The 22,462-nt window shown below is 43.1% G+C and overlaps 1 protein-coding gene across 3 annotated transcripts in view; it reads left to right on the top strand.

Moving 5' to 3' along the window:
• Positions 1–11,278: 11,278 nt before the first annotated feature.
• Positions 11,279–22,462, top strand: part of CNGA3 (cyclic nucleotide gated channel subunit alpha 3) — a 36,060-nt gene continuing 24,876 nt past the window's right edge. For all 3 annotated transcript variants that reach the window (XM_074815032.1, XM_074815031.1, XM_074815030.1), the window contains exons 1-2: positions 11,279–12,188; positions 21,004–21,135. In XM_074815032.1, the coding sequence (XP_074671133.1) occupies positions 21,035–21,135 (101 nt within the window). In that variant the 5' untranslated portion in view covers positions 11,279–12,188; positions 21,004–21,034. The remainder of the gene's footprint in view (positions 12,189–21,003; positions 21,136–22,462) is intronic.

Below are 22,462 nucleotides of genomic sequence, written 5' to 3'. Positions count from 1 at the left end.
TCTCCAAATCATAACTCAAGCTGTTTAAATGCAAGTGGCTTTTAAAGCAGATCTAATCAATGTTTCTCTTGGGAAAGAAACCAAATGAGCTTTCCTCAGGTTTGCAATGCAGTCCAATTATTTCACACATCTTTGTTCATTTAATTCCTCTGAAGTGGAACAATCAGAAGAAATGGGTCAGAACTACCATGCAAACAGGAAATGATTTCTCAACCTGAAGAAAATGAGACTTTAAAATGCATTTATTTAGTTAGTTATTCATTTATTTATTTATTTTTAGAGCCTTATTCTTCTGTCAGACATCCTGGTGGTGCTTTATTGCAGAGCATAGCAGTCTTAAGAGAACTATTAGAATAACATCAATGTCCCTCACAACAGAACTGCATAGCTAAAGCCTCAGATACCGTAAAAAAGTTCAGTTCTGTTGACTGCCCTGGACCTACACCAGCTTAGAGCAGCTGAGAACTTGAAGTACACTGGAGTGAAAGGATGAGGTATCACTTCTTGGATAATATCATTACATATGTTATCGTTAATCACCTAACAGATTCAAAAGGAGACCTACCAGTGCCACTAAACACACGCTCATTTTGACAACAAAGGATGGTTATGTACCAGAATTTCTACTTTGGCTATTGAACGTCTTCCCCATAGGGTCTGACTCTGTGTTTTGGTTGTTCATTACAACACATGGTCTGTGAAGTGTACTGCCTCAGCTGACTGAATAACTGGGGTTTATGCTCGGATGACTAATACCAGGAATTGGCCTCAAGAGGTGGAAGGACAGCTCCGACATAATGTCTACTTCCAGCTCAGAACTCTGCATCAATGCTCTGAGCCTAAGCTAGCAGAGCAGGGCGGATTTACACAACTAGGGTCGCAAGCCTCACCTGACTTCATTCTCTTCTCAGATCTACTTTTTGCCTCACAGATTAGACATTCTTCATAATGCTGTCCTGCTGCTGGATGCGGGAGGACACTGCAGTGTGTCGTCCAGCAAGTGACGAGTTTTGAATCTTTCCAGACTACCATGGGCTCAGGATTTCATTCTACCATGGACTAAGTCAAGGCTCTGAAAACTGTTGCAATTAACTCCTTTTTCTGGTGCATTTGGGAGAAGTTACTGCTGCACCATCTGTCTTTTTTTTGTTTGTTTGTTCTTTATTTCTCAGAAGCTACTGATGATTAACCTGGAAACTCACAAACCAGCTGGTCCTGGAGTCAAAGGGAGCTGCGACTTGACAGACTAACTCTGGAGAAATGGAAAGCAGCTGGAGAAAGATACCTGTGCAAAATTCTTTCTTTCTCAGAATATTGTCAAAGTGCATGTTACAAAGAAGTGCAATTTATGGACTCAATAATTGTGAACTTTTTTTCTCAGTTTTGTTTCTTTTTTGGATTTTAAAGAAAATAGCTCAAGATTATGTGTCATTTTTACGGTCCTTTAGCCATTGTGTTATGGGCAGTATTTCTCTAACTCACAGGCATCTAATGAATACAATAAAATGGACCTATTTAAAGACCACAGCATGACAGGAGAGGCAATTTCATTATATTCAAGTAAAGGCAAATAACAAGATAGGCAGTGTCACAAAACACAGAGAAAGGGGAAGGCTGCTTCCCCATTTTCTCTCCTGAAAATAGTCTAAGCCATGAACTACAACTAACTTACTGAAGACAAAGATTTCCTAAAATGTTTTGTTTGAAAAAAAGATTAATAGAAAATATTTTGAAAATATCACCTTAGCTCACTGGCTGTTTTCTAGCAGCTATAGGATTTTTAAAGCATAGATGTTCACTCTGTATTGGTGTTGGAGAGATTGTACTTTGTGTGTTATGCTCTGAAGGAAGAAAGGGACACTGCAAAACTAGAATGGGTGAGCTCTAAGAAGCAAAACTTTTCAGGGGAAGCCAAAGGAATGTGGACCCTTCATCATATCCCCCATGTTGGGGCAGAATGTTCCTGCAGCATCTGCTTTGCTGACTGGTAAGAGGATAAAAACATTTCACCTTGGCAAGGTCTTTTGACCAGAGGTTGCTAGCAATGAAAGGCCCTGTTTTCAGGACACATCCACTGATATTGTAGTTATTTGTAGAAATATATGTCCAGTCAGAGGAAAATTTTCTCCATTCTCCAACTCAACAGCCAAGTGTTGTGAAAAGTGGATGAAAAAGAATGAAGTAAAAAGTTATTGGACTGCACTGACACTCAAGGACACGAGATGCCTGCCACACCTGAGGGAGCCATTGCTAGCCCCATGCTCCTCAAGTCTCTGCTGGATAAGGCTGAGAAGTTCTTGTTTTTGAGGTGGACTGCTGAGAAATCCTGCATGCAACAGAAAACTCTTTGATGCCAGTCAGGTTTAGTAGGGAGCAGGTGACTGATACTATCTTCCTGGTGACAGCTGGATGCCTGAAATTCTCAGTCTACTATACCTATGTTCAGTAATTTGTGGCTCCTTGTGGAAGTTAATCTTATTACTGGTGATATGCATGAATGCACATGAACTATTTTTCTTCATTTTACCAACCTGACTGTTTAACTCTCAGATATTTTCTGTTTCATTTTTCTCTTGTGCAGCAAGCTCATTTCTTCACCTGCTTTTTTGATAGCAATCCAAGACCTATAATTTTTCTGCCTCTTAATTATTCTGCTACCAGATATGCTACCATTTAATTGAACTTCTATACTTTGATTATAGAATTTCTTTTCCATCCTGTATAGTCACTACACCAGTGCAAGCTGGTGAAGTGATGCTTTACACCTTTGATACTGAGTCTGATTCCATTAACTTCTTTTTCTGCTGAGCTAGATTTATAAAGTCAATCTCATTGAAATTTGAGCTCTGCCTCAAATTGCCTGGAACAGTACAAATTCCAAGGTAAAAAGTATCAAGGATTTTTTCTGCTGGTCCTGGGTTGTATGGGGAGGCAGAGCATAGGCAGCATATATGAGATGGCAGAAGTGTGGCTGAAGGCAATAACTCTGAGTGGAGCAAAGAAAATTTCAAATGTTAATGACAGGGCAAGGAAAGGAAGGAGGGATGACTTAACAGAGTGGTAGAAATGAGTTGCTCTATGAAGAAAAGCCCTTCTTAACTGATGTCTCCTATGGGTACTTAAGTGCTAGAGGGTTAGAGCCACAGAGGTATTTGATTCCCACAGGAGCCCAACACTGACGTATTTGATTGTGGAGACAGGCCTGAGTGATTTGCCACAGGTCACAAGAATTTTCTCACAGAGGAAGAAACTAGAGCCATTTCTCTAGGGAGAAAAGTGTGCACCTAACCACTGGGCTATGTTGCTGCCTATGCTCAGTGGCTGAAGCATTATCCTTAATAACGATCAGACATTACTAGAGCTGTTCTGGTAATATTTCTAAGTTGGCAAATGATTCTCACTTGAAAAACAGTAACTAAGGCACAGAAATATTTGTGAAAAAGCAGAGTGCCAGAATTCAGATCTTCTGTGGTCCAACTGGTGCCTTACTCAAAAGTCTCTTCTTCTTCCAAGGTATCTAGGAAGCAAATCCCGAGAGGCAGCAGGTGTCAGCTTGTACTGGGTCTGGCTGGGATGGAGTTAATTTTCCCCATAGCAGCCCTCACAGTGCTGTGCTTTGTATTGGGCGGTAGAAAGGTGTTGGTAAGGAACTGGTGTTTTGGCTATGGCTGAGCAGTGCTGGCACAGCATCCAGGCTGTCTTGCCAACGTTCCCCCCTCGCCAGTAGGATGGGGATGATCAAGATCTTGGGAGGGGACATAGCCAGGACAGCTGACCCAAACTGACCAAAGGGATATTCCATACCTTATGACATCTGCTCAGCAATAAAAGCTAAGGCAAAGGAGCTGGGGGTGGGGGCATTCATTATTACAATGTTTGCCTTCTGGAGCAACCACTACGCATACGGAAGCCCTACTTCCCAGGAACTGTCTGGACAATGCCTTTCCATTGCCATTGCTGATGGGAAGTAGAGAATAAATATTTTGTTTTTCCTTTGCTTCCACGCGCGTTCTTTACTTTTGCTTTATTAAACTGACTTTATCTTGACCCACAAGTTCTTTTCCATCTTACTCCATTCTTATTTTCCATATTTTTCCATCTTCTCCAGCTCTTGTGAGACCCCCCTGGAGTATTGTGTCCAGCTCTGGGGCCTCCAACATAAGAAGGACATGGACCTGTTGGAGCAAGTCTAGAGGACGGTCACGAGGATGTTCAGGGGGCTGGAGCACCTCCTTTAAGAGGGCAGGCTGAGAAAGTTGGTGTTCTTCAGCCTGGAGAAGAGAAGACTCTGGGGAGACCTTCTTGCAGCCTTCCAGTACTTAAAGAGGGCCTACAGGAAAGATGGGGAGGGACTCGTTATCAGGGAGTGTAGTGATAGGACAAGGGATAATGGTTTTAAACTGAAAGAGGGCAGATTTAGATTAGATGTAAGGAAGAAATTCTTCCCTATGAGGGTGGTGAGACACTGGAACAGGTTGCCCAGAAAAGCTGTGGCTGCCCCCTCCCTGGAAGTGTTCCAGGCCAGGTTGGACGGGGCTTTGAGCAGCCTGGTCTAGTGGAAGGTGTCCCTGCCCATGGCAGGGGGGTTGGAACTAGATGATCTTTAAGGTCCCTTCCAACCCAAACCATTCTGTGATTCTATTATTCTATAATTTTCTCCCTGCCTCATCATGCTAAGGAGAGGAGTGATAGAACAACTTGGTGGGCACCTGGTGGCCAGCCAAGGTCAACCCACCACAGTCCTTTTTGGCACCCAACAGGAGCAGGAGGAATTTAAGATAAGGACAGTAACTGGGAGACGAAACAGGCAAAACATGTATTGAACACAGCTATAGAGTGAAGAGCAGAACGATCGTGGGGAATTCTGGTGGTTGAAATTGTGGTGAAAGGATGAGGGGTGGACTGTGTGTAAATTGTCCACTTTTGTTGGTGTTGTGATGATGTTATTTTGATTTTGGTTGGAGAATTCTTTTTGTTGATGTAAGTGAAATTTGTGATGACTGTAGATTGTGTGATGAACGTGTATTTTAATGATAAGTCTTAAATATGTGATTCACAGAAGTAAAGGGTGGAATGTATTTGGTTTGTGTGGCAAGGTTTTGGTAGCGGGGGGGCTACAGGGGTGGCTTCTGTGAGAAGCTGCTAGAAACTTCCCCTATGTCCAACAGAGTCAATGCCAGCCAGCTCCAAGATGGACCTGCCACTGGCCAAGGCCGAGCCCATCAGCAACAGTGGTAGCACCTCTGTGATAACATATTTAAGAAGGGGGAAAAAAACCCTCAAACTGTGCAATTGCAGCAGAGAGAGGAGTGAGAATTTGCAAGAGAAACAACTCTGCAGACACCAAGGTCAGTGAAGAAGGAGGAGGAGGAGATGCTCCAGGCTCCAGAGCAGAGATGCCCCTGCAGCCTGTGCTGAAGACCATGGTGAGGCAGGCTGTGCCCCTGCAGCCTGTCACCCTGAAGCCTGTGGAGGTTAATGGTGGAGCAGATCTCCACCTGCAGCTCATGGAGGACCCCACGCTGGAGCAGGTGGATGCCCAAAGGAGGCTGTGACCCCGTGGGAAGCTCACACTGGAGCAGGCTCCTGGCAGGACCTGTGGACCCATGGAGAGAGGAGCCCATGCTGGAGCAGGTTTGCTGTCAGGACTTGTGACCCTGTGGGGGACCCACGCTGGAGCAGTCTGTTCCTGAAGGACTGCACCCCGTGGAAGGGACCCACGCTGGAGCAGTTCATGAAGAGCTGCAGCAGCTGCAGCCTGTGGAAAGGACTCATATTGAAGAAGTTTGTGGAGAGCTGTCTCCTGTGGGAAGGACCCCATGCTGGAGCAGAGGAAGAGAGCAAGGAGGAAGAAGTGGCAGAGACAGTGTGTGATGAACTCACCGCAACCCCCATTCTCTGTCCTCCTACACTGCTCAGGGAGAGGAGGTAGAGAAATCGTGAGTGAAGCTTTGCCTGGGAAGAAGGGAGGGGTGGGATGAAGGTGTATTTAAGGTTTGGGTTTATTTCTCATTACCTTACTCTGACTTTGGCGATAAATTAAATTAATTTCCCCGAGTTGAGTCTGTTTGGCCTGTGGTGGTAATTGATGAGTGATGTCTCCCTGTCCTTATCTTGACCCAAGAGCCTTTTGTCATATTTTTCTCTCTCTGTCCAGTTGAGGAGGGGAGTGATAGAGCAGCTTGGTGGGCACCTGGCATCCAGACAACGTCAACCCACCACACAGCTGCAGAGGCCTAGTGTTTAATAAAACAAGTTTCTAGACAGACTGGCACTGATTAAGTATTACTTAAATGTCAGCATTTTCCTGGACTTCAAAATAAAGTAGGAAAGTCTAAAAGTGGGTATTGGCAGCTATATTCTAATATTATTAAAGTGAAGATAAAACTAGATATACAGTGAATTCAGACTAAAAACCTAGAAAATAGAATTCTCGGCACAATAACAAAACAAGAAAACATGAAAGAGAAGTAGATGGGCACAGTTGAACAGGGCCTTGAGGGTACATGTGAGAAGCTCATGACATGAAAGATGAGAGAAAACAAGAGGAAGAATTTGGCAAGTGGACTGGCAGCTGAGGGGTTTCCCTTGCAATCTGTAAATAAGCTGGAAAAGAATAAAATGAGAAAGTAAGCTATGAAAGAGAAGACTGTGTTTAATAACCAGGTAGCTGAGGACCAAGGTGTGAAAGACTGTAAAATAAGGGGTTGCTTTTTCTTTCTTTTTTCCTCTCCTCTCTTTTCTATTTTGATGTGCTAGAACTCCAGATTTTCCCTTTCTTATCAATTATAATTTCCAAGTGCAAACTATCACTGATGCTTTGCTTAATTGCAGACAGAGTGGAACAAAATTGATATTTAATTTGCATATAAAACTACAAAATACTTTGTCAAAATTAGACATGGTAATTCATGGTTGTGTTTTCAATGGGTGTTTATCAGAGACCAACAATTTTAGGTCACTGAGTTAAATCATCAGTAGTACCTTGCTGAACATAACTATTTTGATGGATGATGTCTTGCAGCTGTCAGCATGTTGAACCTACTTGTTGATGGGTCTCAGAGGACTGGTTTAATGATTGTACAAATGAAGCAAGAGCTAAACTTGGAAAGAAAATGTCATGGAAATTAGGAAAATGGTGGAAAGAAGGAATATTTGCTTCCTGAATAAGCATGTTTTCACTTATATCTAACAATATGAACACAGGTTCACAAAGTGAAAAGGTGTTTCTTTTTTCCTGTCATCTTCAATACCTAGGCAACTGGCCAAACTCTGCCACTAGCAGGTTGAAACCTGCTAGTAAATAGGTTTGAATAAGAACATCATTAGCACATAGGAACAAATATGAGAACTGGAAAGTGTTGCCAATTTTAACTACAGGACTCAAGATGTTTTTCTGCCTTTTGGTGCCTACTACTTTGACAGTGACTGATGACAGTAAATAGCAAGTAAACCTTTTTGTCAGTTTGCTGTGCATACTTCATGCTATTAGCCAAGTATGTTTAGAGCATTAGTGGTTCCTTCTCTTCGTTTTGTCTGTGTAGCTCTACATTTTAAATGTGTTTGTTCAATCTCTTTGGGGGATTATTTAGCAGTTACATCTGTGAGCTTTGCAACTAGTTACATTTCATTTCAGACACAATTTCAAACATAATTACTAGTCACATCACTAAGGCTGCCTTTGAAGAGGTATAGTCCCAATACCAATGTTTGGAACAGTCAACAACATTTAGAAAAGCAGTATAGTTAGCAAACCAGATTTTCATTTGGGTAAATTTACACTAACTAAAAGCCTGTTCCAGCATCTTTAGTGAATTAGCTGAACATTGCAATGCTTAGGAATTGTACCAAGCCCTCAGCAGCACCTGTGCCTCAGAAGCGAATGGTGCAAGAGGACCAGGAGGGGCAATTGGTTCAGCAGCTCCCTACTGTACGCTGAACACACCATGCCAGAGCATGGAAACTGCTGGAGCCTTTTGGTCCCCTCTTGCCTTGTCTATGTCCCCAGCACACACTTTGTATGTATGGTGGAAAGAGGCTCTTTTGTTTGACTTGACATGTAATAGGCGCACATATAATAAGCCTTCTTAAAATTGCAGCAAGTTTAAACCTTCTGTTGCCCTTTTGGGGGGTTTTTCAATGCTCAAATGATGCTTGCATCCTTTGTAACAGTGCTTCTGTTTCTTGCTGTAGGGAGCTTTGCTACCACTTTGTCCTTCTCTTCATGAACTTCCAACTAATCCCAACTTCCCTGATTTTCTTCCTCTTCTTTTCCTTGCCATTCTTTACTCTCTCCAACAGCTTTTTTCCCCCTTCGCTGCTTTAGTGAGGCATGCCTTGCTATTTGGCCATCAAATGGTTTTATGGCATATTTTTCTGGGAGGTGGTATGAAGCACCCTGTCCCAGCTATCCTGTGCTAGAAACAGTAATTGCTCTAAGCATCTTCTCCTCCCAAATTGTTGCTTCGGTGGGAAAGTAGCTGGACTCTCCCAGCTCTATTTAGTGACCTGTGAAGATGTACCCTATTCCCCAGGGGAGCATTTACACGGTCCCCAGATGTTAAGGTGCGTGTGGTAGCAGATGGTCACTGGCTGATAAAAAGTCAGAGAGCTATTGGGAGCTTAACCAAGTCTCTCTCTTCTACGCTTACAATCAATAGGAATAGCTGGCATGGAATCTGTGACTGGAGGACCTCCGGCTTTTTTCACAACGAGGAACACATAGCTGGAAGCAGGAGCTGGCTAAACACAGTTACATGCGAGGGGGGTGGGAAGGGCAGCGCTGATGGGGAACCAGGGGTTGTGATTTGGTACCAGTAATACCTCAGTTTTTCCAGGTAGTGCCTTGTCTGAAGGGAGAAACACATGCAATGTCTTTCAGTGAATATAACGTCTTGAAGAGGACAAAAGGGCTTCATGTGAATTTGAAGAGTGGGTACTGTTTTCCCCGTTAGTACTACAAATTATATTTTTCCAGATTTTTTTTTTTTATTATGTATTTGCTATGCAAAAGCTTTTAGTGTGGAAAGGGCTGTTTGTTCTAATACTACAGGAAAGCTTAATTATGTCTTCAGTATATATTTTAACAACCCACATAAAATAAGGAATATTTGTGTTGGAATTTTAGGTTTTAATTAAGGCTTCTACCCCTCTACAGAACTGTAAGTATAGGTTTAGTATTTCTACAGAGAATGATGACTCCAGGAAGAACCCAGGAGAGAGAAAGGAAAACTGTCTGTTCAGGCTGTATATACACTGAGAAATCAACTACCTATTCTAAAATTTATGTAATCCAGATTAATTTAAAAACTGAGAAATAATCCCATATTTTTTTAAAAAGTTGTTATACTGACACATTATTTCCTTGAATGGAAAATAGTATTTTTAAACAAACATGCATGTTCTGATAAATGCTTAGATAAGTTTAGTTAACATTGTTTTCCTTTATGGAACATATTTTCTCTGAGAGATTTAATGCTATCATATAAAAATTTGAAGACCCTTAATCCTTTGATTAAGGGAGGTAAATTGAGGTACTGTGAAGATGTATTATAACTTTAACACAGTATTTTGTCTAAATTTTCTTACACCAGTACCACTGAATACTCTGACAGACTTTGGAAAGTGATACATTCTAGATGTGGACTTTTTTTTTTTTTTTTTTTGATTCAGCCGTATCTCCTTATTGCCCAGATCTGGGACCTTTTGGAAATCTCCACTGCTTTCTCCTGGTTTCCCTTTCCAGGCTTCCTTCATGTAGCAACCAGAACATAGGAGCAAGGTGTACAGCTAGACCTTGTCATAGTAGGAAGCCAGGACCTGCAATGGGTGCGTATCTACGTGTAGCGTGTGGGAAATGCAACCAGTGCTTGAGTCTTTTGAGGGGCAACAGCAGCCTGGCACTGGCTGGCTAGCTCTCCTACCAGCACTTCCAGGACACTGCCCAGGGTTCTCCTGGGTGGGCAATCCAGCAGGAGATGAAGTGAAAAAGCATGCTCTTCAAATGTTTTCTGCCTTCCCAGGCTTTTCTGCTCTGACTAAAAAAAAACCCGCTATACTGAAGACCAGTGTGATAGCTGCGTGAGAAAAGAGACCTTGAGTTTCTGATGGGATTTTAAGAGTTTTAGACATGGCCTTTTCCTCCCCTTGGTGCTTTTTGTTTATTGTGTAATGTTGAAACTCCCTTTTTACAAGGAGTCACATGGAAAAGACAAGGGGTAATGGGTACAATTATTTGTGGGGAGATTCTGATTGGACACAAGAGGAAAATTTTTCACAATGCGAACAGCCAGCCACTGGAATAATCTCCCCAGGGAAGTGGTGGATTCCCCAACATTGGACACTTTTAAGATTCAGCTGGACAGGGTGCTGGGTCATCTTGTCTAGACCATGCTTTTGTCAAGAAAGGTTGCACCAGATGATCCGTGAGGTTCTTTCGAACCTGGTATTCTGTGATTCTATGATTCTGTGATCTTTCTTATGTAAAATAATTATTAGCGAGGGTAGAGCAGTGAGTAACTCTGCCTCTCCATAAACCCAAGCACTTAAATGCGCTTCCAGTGTCACGTTGTGTTCAATCTAGCTGAACTGATGTGCAGCAAAGTGCAGCAGCCTCTCAGTTAGGAATGACAGGGCTTTTGCTCACTCTTTTTCCACCTGAAGAATCATTTTATGGAGCTTTCACATACGGTCTTTGTTTCCAGCCTTTCTGGACCCTGTGAAAAGCAGAATCAGAATTGAACAGGTGAAGTTCAGGGGATTGCGGAAGCCTTCAGGGAGCTTCAGTGCAACAAGATGAGGGAAGCACGCTGCCAGGCGCAGGCTGAGAGTCGGCGTGAGGGTCAGCCCCCTCCAGGAGGTCTGGGAGAGAGGGTCAAAGTATTTTAGAAGAACCCTATTCAGCGGTACACCGAGGAGAAACGCCTCCTCATCAAGGAGAAGGTGTCGGTCCCAACAGCCGTCCTGTGACCAGCTGTGGGGTATCGTCTCCTCACGGTACCCCTCAGGCAGGACGGGCAGGGGCGGCGGGGCAGAGAGCAGCGAGCAGCCGCCCTCCCAGGGCAATCCGCCCCGGAACGGCTGCCAAGGCGGCACGTCCCCCTCCCCGCGCCTGCCTGACGAGGCCCCGCTCCCCGCCCGACCAAACCCGCTCCCGCCAGCCCCGCCACCGCCCCCACCGGGAGGCGGGGGCTGGAGGGTGATGGTGCGGCGGGAAGCCCGCCGGGCCCGGGCCCGGCCCCGCCGCCGCACGAAGGCGCGGGGGGCGGCGTGTGCGAGGACGGGGAGCTAGGGGAGGGGAGGGCGGCGGGGAGCCGGCTTTCTCTGGCAGCGGCCGGCCCTTCTGGGGACGCCGCCGAGCCTCCCCGCTCCGTCCCGCCTCTCCCCGCGCCACGGACCGCGGGGCGGCGGCTGAGGCAGCCGCGGAGGCACCGGCGGGAGCGGTGAGGGAGGCGCGGAGCCGGATGGCGGCGGCGACGGGACCCTGCCTGGCCGAGCGGCACTGCGGCTGAGGCGGGCTGCGCGCCGGCTCCGACCCCGCCACCCCCGCCGCGAGGAGGGGATGAGCGTCCGCCCGGGCGCGGCTCCGCCCCGCAGGCAGCGAGTGCCTCGGGGTGCCTCGGGGGCCGGGGCGCCTCGGCGGCCGGGGCGTGTGTGGCTGCCGAGGGGAACCGCGGGGTCGGGGGGCGCCGCCCCGCAGGGTCACGCCGCTTTCCCGCTTTCCACCCGGGACAGCGGATCCTCGCTCCACCAGCGGCCCCGGGCCGGCCCTGCGCTGCCCGCGGCGGGCTCCCAGCTGTCCTCGGCGTGGCAAGAAACGTGCCGCCGGGGCGCCGCCGAGCTGCTTTGACGTCTTGATCCTCTTCGAGAACTTAACAGGATCGCAAAGCCCCTTCGAGCGGCTTTTCCCGGCAAGCCGGGCTTCGGCTCGAAGCCCGCCCGCGCCGCGCAGAGGGGCGGCCGCGGCGGGCCGGGCCCTGCCCCGCCACCCCCCGGGCCGGGCCGGGCCTTGCCCCGCCGGGGGGGGCTGCTGCTACCAGGGCCTCCCGGCAACGGGGTCCGGACCGAAACCGAGCCGGGGAAGGGCAGCGCTGCCTGTGGGTGTTGCTGAAGGATAACGGCCCCGAAGCGCCGGCAGGCAGGCAGGCAGAGTTTCTTAATTCGGATGCTGCGGAGGAGAGCGTGGAGGGGTGAGTGAACGAGGAGGCAGTAAGCCTGCGGTTCTGTTACGCCCGTGAGAGCGGGGTCATGTCCCGCCTCTGAGTTCAGTGTTAAACCTTAACTCAGAAGCTTGAAATGGAAACGTAACTTAGAAGCTCTTTTTTTTTTTTTTTTAAAAAAGTGTTGAATTGATTAATTGACACAGTGATCCGTGTATCCACAATTAAATTGGATTCAGGACACAAATCCGTACAGAAGGGGGGCCGAGGGGAGTTACCCCACTCCTGTTGCCTGAGGCTTAGCTTTACCTCTTTGATCCCTGTGTCTCTAACTTCTCTGCTGTCTGGTGCCTGTGGTACAAGCATGAGGTTGTTAAACCCTATATAAAGAAAATGCTAGCAAATATTACAGGTGCAGTGAGAGGAAATAATTTTCCAGGGATTCTTGGTGCTCCCGCTAAATTGACCTTGTTTTTATCAATATGACATCTTTTGCAGAACTTCTGTAGTGTAAACCGGGACAAAGTGTGACTAAGAATCTGCAAGATACAATAATGACTATACTCTGGCTTTCTTTAATGCACAGTCCACTCGCAAAGAGGAAAAAGCTAAAAGTAGACAAAGAAAAATGACATGAATGTTACTTTAAATATCTGAATAAATGATGTTAAATGTAAATGTTGCTGCTGGTTAGTAGTGGACATTTTTGACTATATTTTGTTTTCCATATTCAGAGTTGTTACATTCAAAGCAAGTAGTAAGAGGACTGTTGTCTTTGAAATGTCATTTTCGTTGTTACAAGGGAGTAAATTGTAATTTCAGACGTTACAATTTTTGAAATAGCATAACTTTGCCTTCGGTCGGCACAGTCATTGTTTTTCTCTGGTATTTTTTACGTCGTTTTCTTTGATTATGCATGCTAAAACCATCTGATTAGAAAAATACACAGTGCAGATGATAATGGGGCTATCAGGATGTCTAATCAGCAAGGGTAATCATGGTAAACAAACATGTTGGAAGGAAGAGCACGTGAGCTTTAAAAAAATCATACACCATCCTTCCATGTCAGCATCTCTCAGCTTTGCCTTCTGTATGCATCCCAGCCTTTGTCATCCAGTTTACACCCAAGCTCTGTCACTTCGGTTCAGCACGTTATCTTGCAGCCTTCTTCAATGTTGCCATCTCTTTTCATTAGCATCTCTTAAATCCTTTTCGGTCGAATGCCTTGTTACTGCATCTGAAACGTGACAGAAATAACCTCTGGTCTTTTCCTTCCCTAGCCAAATGGGATGGCTGTGACAGTTTACATAAAGTGGTCAGGGAGTGAATTTCAATGGGTAACATTCACATGTATGCACACATGTAAACATACATACTTTACAGATACTCGTTCAGAAATGTAAACCTGCTGCATTTTAGCTGTATTCATCCCCTTGTTATGTTCACTTTTAAGAGTTGCCTTGGCAAATGAACGCACTGAGAGATGTTGGCAGAACTGGTAAATTTTGGACAGTGGTTAGAGAAGCCTTGCACAGAGCTTATTTGCTGTATAGAAACATGGATACCTGCATCATGTTAACCCATACTAGCAAAAGAAACAACATGATGTGAATTGGTTGTCCAGTCAACTGTCATTTGTAATTTACTGTGTTTTAATTTACAATGTTATGTTCAACACCCACAGCTAGTTTCTCCTGAACAGTTTCCACTCTAAAAAAATAATACATTCATAGAAAGTGGTCTGCAAGAAAATTTAGTAAATCTTAGAAAATTGAACTGTGTTACTAATAATTCATAGATATAGAAGGGAAACTCAATCCAAATAATTTATTTAAAAGATTATTTTGCTGCTGCAAGGTGCCAGGGACTCAACCATCAAATCAATCAAGGATAATCATATGCATTTCATTCTAAAACTATACACTACACATATATGAATACACAGTGTTGTGCACATCCTGGAGTACCTGTCAGAGGTAGCGTATTTGTCTGACAGATCTTTGCTACTGAGGTTACTAGGCTATGTGTATAAATTATGTGCATTTCCAGGAGATACTAGTGTCCACAGACTGTGGAAAATGCAATATGATGTAGCAGAGAGTAATAACATTTGAAAAGTGTACTTTTAAAAGAGTCATAGGATTTAAGAATTGTTGATTTAAACTGTTACGCATAATGATTCGTGAGAGTAAGGTGCTGCAGCCTGCTTACTCTTTTTTCACACCCTTGGGCTTGATCCAGTAGTCTTTGTACAAAGCTGATTTCCATGAGACTGTGCCAGAGTTAAATCTGCAGGTTAATTTACAAACCTCCAAATCATTGAAGAAAAAAGTTGCACCTTGTCTTCAAATCACACAGTTGCTTAAAGCTCCAGTGTCCAGTCTTTGAAATCCATTTGTTGCCTGTACTGTTTGATACATTGGAGCTGCAGACTGTCACACATATACAACATACATAATGTACAGCTGAGCTACAACTGTTAGGAAGTGATGTAACGAGGATCACGGTGGAGGTCAGATCCGAAAATAAATCCCAAAGTCTTGCCTGAGAGGCTGTGTGAGGATTTGGAATGTGTTTTAACTGAAATGATGTAAGTGATCTTATACAGCTTATCACTGCTTCCATAACAATAAGTAAAAGTTGTTGAAAGCCTCAAGAACAAGAGTATATTACCAACTGCACAAATACGTAAGATCCATTATAAAATCATATGTAAAGTCACCTTTTACTTTGTGATGGTGATATGTCTTTCACCTTGAAAAGCTGTTTTTTGAATTCTGCTACATTTTCTATCTGTAGTCCTTTTAATCTAAGTAAATAGCTTTAAGGATATTAAGTGGTGGTATAAACAGCTTGATCTGCCATCATTACTTGATAAACAACTACATTTACTTCATATCAGAAGTATTAATATTTGTTTGGTTAACAACTTTGAATTAAGTTAGGGTAGGTTAACATGTTCCGCCCCAAAGGGGAACTGCTAGAGTAGCCCAGATATGAACTCTCAATGCTCTTGTGGGGGAGACCATAATAATTCAAACTTCTTTCACAGATGTTTGACAGGCTACACATTTTGGTGGCTTAGCTGATAGCCAGCAACTTCCTAAATTTGATATAATTTGTACTATTTAAATGTGTGCCTGTGTGTTGGGGTTTTTTTGCTACTGAGCATGTGCAAAATTGTCTGAAACCTAGGCCACGAAGCTGCTCAGAGGTCTTGACTGTGTCCAGATTGCAGTGGGTGCTGAAAACAGGCATTCCTGCCACTGCTCTAGAGTGAGTTCTCAGAGCACTGCAAACCTGTGGGAAAGCATGTGCGAGTGTATCCCATAATCTATTGGTAAGAGGCTTCGAGGAAAGGGGGAAAACTGATTTTGGCTTGTTTAAGTTGAAGTGGACTTGAAAAGTTTCTAATTTTTGAGGTGCAGGTCCTAAGCACAATGCAATTTGCTGCAAATGGGTGAATAGACTTGAGAAAGTGGGGAGTTACGACTGTGAACTGGGTGCCACCTCCTTTTGGCCTGGAGTTAGATGCCCAGTTATTTTCAGTCTCCTGTTTTAGCTTCAGTTATTTTGTATTGGCTAGCATGTATCATTTCCTTCTCGATGCCTTATTCCTGGCTACCTGATTTTCTTCGTGCCTTCTGTAGAAAATCCACTAGATAGTGCAGCTCCTAAAATTTAGATACTGCAGCCTTTGTACCTCTAGTTCTAAGTCAATGTTATAAAGGCTCAAGTAGAACTTGATTTTCAAAATTAGGAAATGCTTATGTGAATCTGAAGTTTTCATATGTTACTTGAACTTGTATTTGTTGTCAAACAACTGACTATCTTGATGAAACAGGTCTTTTATATCAGACAGTGCATATAAAACAATTTGACACAAACCATCAGTTGCTATTGAATCCAACAGGAAGAGGATAAAAGAGTACATGAACTATTTGCATTTGGAGTAGGGAGAGCTGTCACTAATGTATAATTTGTTATATTTTTAGTAAGATAATGCATCTTTCTCATTTAGATCTAGTTTCAGTCTCAATGATTTATGCACCGAAAAAACCAATATTTTTGAGTGTGGAATTACTATTCATCTCTTTCAGGTTAGTACAATTGGTAGCAAGGAAAGAAATACTAAGTGACATAGCATGTTAAAATTCTGCTTAAGTTGTTGGTAAAGATGTCAGTCTTTCAAGAGCTAGGATTGTTTCAGATAAGTTTTATTTTACTGTGTGACACTGGAAAATTCTTCAACCTGAGGCAGTTTTTGTTTTCCATAGTTTGACTCGGTGTGCTTAAAGATAAGTCACTTAGTTCTGGAAAATTAAAAATTACAAGGATACTTTAAAGATCCAGTTCTCCAATTTGATTGCCTAAAACTGGGTGACTAGATTCAGGCTCAAAGGACTATCCATCTGTCTTGCCTGTCTCTTTGAATCTCTTGTGACTAAATACCTGTTTTAAGTGGCTAACATGGATTTATCAGACTTGTCAGCCTTTGGGTCATCAAGTCTTACCCTCAGTGTAATTACTAGCTTTAAATATTGAGAGCAGAGAGTGTACTTCAAAGATAACAGGTATGTTATAAAAGGCAGATGTCTACTTGCATTGGGTGCAGGTGCCCAGGTGCTGGCAGCGGGGGGGGGGGGGGGGGGGGGGGGCGCTGCAGGGGCCTTTGTGAGGAGAGGCTGGGAGCTGCCTGTGCGGGACACGACCACTTCCAGAGAGCTCCAGCAGACCCACCACAGGGCATGGCTGAGCCCCTCGGCCAAGACAGTGGCGCCTCAGGGAAAAACTATTTAAGAAAAGGGTGAAATGCTGCCCAGGCAGGGCATGAGGAGAGGGGAAAAAGAAGTGTGAGAAATAGCTCTGCAGACATCAAGGGCAGAGAAGAAGGAGGGGAGGTGGTTTTCCAGGTGTCGGAGCAGAGATTCCCGTGCAGCCCGTGGTAAAGACTGTGCTGGAGCAGGCGTCAGCTGTGGGGGACCCGGTGATGCAGCGAGTAGCTATTTCCTGAAGGGAACTGCAGCCATCGGAGCGGACCCCATGCAGGAACAGGTTCTCCTGACAGCAACTGTGGCCCATGGAGGACCCACACTGGAGCAGGTTTATCCTGAAGGACTACAGTCTGTGGAGTGGACTCAGACTGGAGCAGTTCACGAAGGACTGCAGCCTGTGGGAAAGACCCACGCTGGAGAAGGGAAACTGTGTGAGGAGAGAGGGAGCGTCTGGACTGACCGCCAACCCCCCGCTCCCCACCTCCTGCGCTGCTGGGCGGGGTGGAGGAGGTGAAGGAGTTGGGAATGTAGGAGTGAAGTTGAATCTGGGGAAAAGAAGATGGGGGGGAGGTGTTTTTGTCTTTGTTTCTCACCATGCAACTTTATTTTAATTGGCAATAAATGACATTAGTTTTCCCCAGTTTAGGTCTGTTTTGCCTGTGATGATAATTGGTAAGTGATCTTCCTGCCCTTATCTTGACCCATGAGCTTTCTCATCTTACTTTCTCCTGCTGGACTGCTGAGGAGGGGGAGTGAGAGAGCAGCTGGGTGGGTGTCTGGCAGCCAGCCAAGGCCAACCCACCACACTACTGTACCAACTATGTTTTTAAATACAAATCTTAGCAATACTCACTTCTTAAAACTGGCTTGTAAGCACCAGCTTTTAGTGGTGGTTCTAGGACTGTAGATCCCAGCTAGCTGGAGCTGTCTCTCTGCGGCCCTGCAAAAGGTGTTTGCGGGGTCTTATGCTTCTGCAGCATTTTCCTGCTGGCTGACTCCTGATAGCTCCATGCTTGATTTAAACTGCTCCCTAGTCAGTCACTTGCCAGAGCTTGAATTCAGTTTTGAAATGCTGATCTCTTCCCTAGACCATTAAACATATTTATCATTAGGAATCTTAGAGGCCTAGAAGGAACAACTATTTATCCTTTCATTAGATAGTAATTTGTCAGAATTTCATGTGCTTCATGCAGGACCAAACCATGTTGTTTCAGGAAGTCTTACCACCTGTGCTGTACCCAAATTACTGCATTATTTATTTCTACCAGTGCTGTGTTCTGTCTTCCTCTACCACAGCTGGGCATGCATGGCATAATTTAACAATGAACCTTCATCCACTCTCCCTACCTCCTTCCAAAAATATGTTAATGTATTTTATTGCTTAATAGTAGGGTTGTATTTCTGTGAAATTTTTCCCTCCTCCTTTCTTCCAGTCTAGTGCAGAATAAGAGTTCAGACCCCACTGTATATTGAATTTGGGTTTTACAGCTGAAATCATTGTAAGGGCTCTGAAATGAGCTCCAATTTTGCTTATGTATTTTTATTTTATAGCTTCTTATTCTTTGCCTTTCTAGGGTGAGCAAGCGCCTTTTTTCTTTCTCTCCCTTTTCTACATCCTTAGTTATTCTTGCCATGCTTTTATTCTTAAGTATCTTTCAGTTTAAGAGTGTCTCGTCTCACTGCTCCTTCTTTTCATCAGCATCATTAGTGAGAGGTTTTCCTATGGAACCCTGAGGAATATTGTTCTTAAACTTTCGCATTGGTGAAGGTGACCATTTAATCCCGTTCTTGCTTTCTGTCTTCTAAGAAGCTAGTTTTTCATCCAAAATAGTGTTTGGTTTCATATCCTATGACTTGTTTTGTTTATTTAGTGGCATAGCTTTTGGAAGTCTAAATAAGGTATGCAACTGTTCCCATTATTCAGTGCTCCACTGGCATACTTTCTGTATGTGCATAACAATTTGTCAGCAGGAGGCACGCTGCTCTGTTTTTAAATGAAGCGACTGTGACACCCTGGCTACTGCCTTGTAACTTCAAGTCTTGGAACCTGGACAGTGAGACAGAGTGTAAATTGTAGACTAGTTCTGCAGATTTTTGTAAGCTGAATTTTGAAGAAATCGGTAACAGCAGAAGGAAAACCACATTCTTACCTTGAATTCTGTTCAAATTAATGTATGAGAAATGGGAGTTACCTTAATACTCACTGTTATGGCAAAATAAATGTTCTAATCACCAAAGCACTATTGTATGTCATCTATCTAATTCTGTGTTACAAAGTATGCAGAATAATTATAACTAAAAAATGATTTATGAAAAAAATTCCTAGAGATGAGATGGTTTTGGCATCATACCTATCTTGAAACGTATTCAACTGGTTAATTTATTAGTAACAATGTTTGTCTCTCAAAGGCTGAATTGTTTTAAAAGAAATATTCATTGATATTTATAATGGATATACATTAACATATACATAAATAATTTGGCAGAGGTTTTTTGAACAGTCAAAATTGGTTCATTTTGTGAGACTGCTCTAGTTAACATTTTTATATGTAGTTATGTTTTTAGCATAAATTATCTGTGCTTTAGGAATTCATTTGTCTGAGTGAATATTCAAATCTGAGAGCAGGTTGAAAGATCCTTCTTTATTTTTTTTAATATCAATGTGTAATAGAAATGCCCATTTTTTCCCCAGTAAAACTTAAGTTAACCAGTATGTACAGGGCTCAGTTTAAGGTGAGACATAGTTACACATCAGTTGACCTGTGCTGAAGCAAAATTAGTAATAGAAAATACTAATCAGATTTTCAGGTGTTAAATAATGCCCAAGGGCTATTTCCAGACTTAATTTCATTATTTCTGGATGAAAAAATTAAGTTAATCTATTTTATATTTTGAAATATATGAAATAATTTTAAAAGTTGTATATGATTCCATTTAGTTCTCTGGGAATTGAGTGGAAGGTAAGTCAGGTATCTGTTTTTTAAGAAACTGGATGCATAACACAGACCTCATAATGGATTGTCAGCTTTGCTTCAGGAATAATTCAGGGCAGAATGTTAGTTTCTGTAAGATCTATATTTCATTTGCTGCTAAAGGTGAATGTTGTATGGTCAATGAGACAGAGGATTACAGGTGAAAAAGGGACAGTAGGTGGTCTGAGGTAGTTGAATGATCCCAAGAGAATTTCATTCTAGTCATATCCCAAACAAAAAAGGTTCCTGAATGCAGTTTAAAAACTTTAAAAAAAATTTCAAAATTCAAAGATTTCACTGAAAGCCTTACAGTCCCTCATTTACTCATCTTGAGTCTTAAAACCTGTTTTGCAGGTGATTGATAGATGTGATATGTATTTGGTAAGGCATTGAAGGACAAATCTGGAAAGGAATCTAGGTCATTTTCCTAAATCTTGTAGGAGCTGGGCTGCTAAATATCTTAACAGAGCTTGTCTTGAAGCACTGTAATGAAAATGACATATGGAAATAAATGGACAAAAACCCTAGTAAGTGTTTAGTGCAGAGTTTACATAATATAGAATTAATGCATGGCATATATTAGGCTGAGGGATACATTTCATTAATTATCTGCATGGTTAATATGCATTTTCAGAATGAAAAATTTAATCATAAAATAGATAAAATTAGCACAAAGGGACAACTTAAAGTGGAATGGGTTGTCCTAATGCAGGTGTTACCTAGCTTTTTTTGGTTGACTTTCTAACTGTAACCTTCTATGAATGAGATTTTAAATGCAATTTCACTATGGGTAATAGGTATGACAGTGTAGGTATTCAGAAAGCCCAGAGACTAAAGAGAATATAGTGTCATGTAAACCTTTTCTTTGGTGATGATGAATTTTCTTTGTCACACTTTTACTAGCACTTTTTTCTGTCCAGTGCAAATAAATCAAGAAACAGGTATCATATTGTGTGTGTAAATATCACTGGCTATTCCTCAAATGGTTGAATTTGCTTTCTGCTGTTCCATTGTTTTAATAAATCGCTGTTTTTAAGTACTGAGCACATTTCTTTTGAAGCCTTCACAAAATGTGTTTGGTTTTCCCTCCCATTTCAGCTGTCATTTAGATGTTGATACGTAAAGCAAAATGGCAAAAATCAACACCCAGCACTCCTACCCTGGTATGCACAGACTGTCTGTCAGAACTACTGATGAAGATATTGAAAGGATTGAAAATGGCTGCATCAGGTAATATATTCCTTTCATCACAGTCAAGAGGACAGATTCCTGCATAATTTGTGGCACTCCTCTAGCTCTGCATTATGGGAGTGTTGTATCATGATATTGTTGGCCCAGTGCATTTAACTGGCTTAACAATGCATATCCAAAGTACAGAAGAGACAGCAACAGGAAGGTTGTCGTGGCTTGCAGTTTTGGAACCAGAATCTGTATTACCTCAGGAATAAAGCCCATTTTCATGTGAGTGGGAATTACACCAACTCATTAAGGAGAAACCTCTTTCTCAAGTCACCATGCAGGTAGCAGGGTCTGTGCTTTCCACAGAGTCTGTGGTATTTGGAGAAAAAGGGATCCTTCCAGTGCCATGCAGTGAAAGGCCTCAGAAAGTTTATTTTAAAAGTAGCCTCTGCAAATCACCTCGTTCCTCTGATAGGGAACATTTGTGGTGTATAAAGAGTATCAACATTTTTGTACTGGCTTTTCAGAGTCTCTCACTGTATGGTGGAACTGTAAGAGTTTCTTTGCATTCACCTTTCTCTGTTTTGATAGTTTTAAAGTGACTGTTTAAAATGTGCCAGTGAGCTTGCACTGACATTTTACACAGTACCAATCATTTGTCTAGGCTGGGCAAACTCTGCTGGGCCAACAGGAAAGTGTCTGATGATCCGCAACACCTGTACAGTCTGGATAAAGTGTTCTGCTTTTGGCTTGTTAACGGTCAACCACCTCCGCTATGTGGACCTCGTCAGACTGTCCCTTGCTGTTCAAGTGTGTACCCAGACTAGAGCACTCAGAATCCTGCTGGGCTGATAAGACTGCCTGCGTTACGATAATTTTGGATTGCATGTCCCTAGCATCTAGTATGGATGTGGTCCATGTCCTGTTTGAATTGGTCCTTTTTTTTCTTTCCGCTTTGCTTACATGATACCTTCTGTCATGTAGGTATACTTACACCAGTGAAAATGGAGCTGCTTTTATTCTGCACAGGATGGCTTGTTTGACTTAGTTATACTGCCCCATGGTCTCCTTAGGGAGATTTGCAAGTTCTGTGTCCCTTTGTCTCCATTTACAGGGATATCTCAGAAACAGGGAAGACACAGATCAAAATGAGCCTCTTCCTTTCCTTTTTTTAATGTCCTTTTTTGTAGAGGATATCAGTGATTGGCAGCTCACAGAATGGAATTACTGGCAGAGATGTGAGAGTATGTTTATAAAGGTTTAAATGTAGAATTAAATCACTGTAGTCATCTGCAGTTTCAGGGGCAATGACTTGCTTATGACAGGTAGAAGGGCTGAAATATGAATTGCACTTTATCATGATGATGATGGTCTTGAA

Source organism: Strix aluco, chromosome 2 (assembly GCF_031877795.1).
Source record: "Strix aluco isolate bStrAlu1 chromosome 2, bStrAlu1.hap1, whole genome shotgun sequence".
Classification (NCBI taxonomy): Eukaryota; Metazoa; Chordata; class Aves; order Strigiformes; family Strigidae; genus Strix; species Strix aluco.
This window is presented reverse-complemented; position numbering and strand designations above follow the sequence as displayed.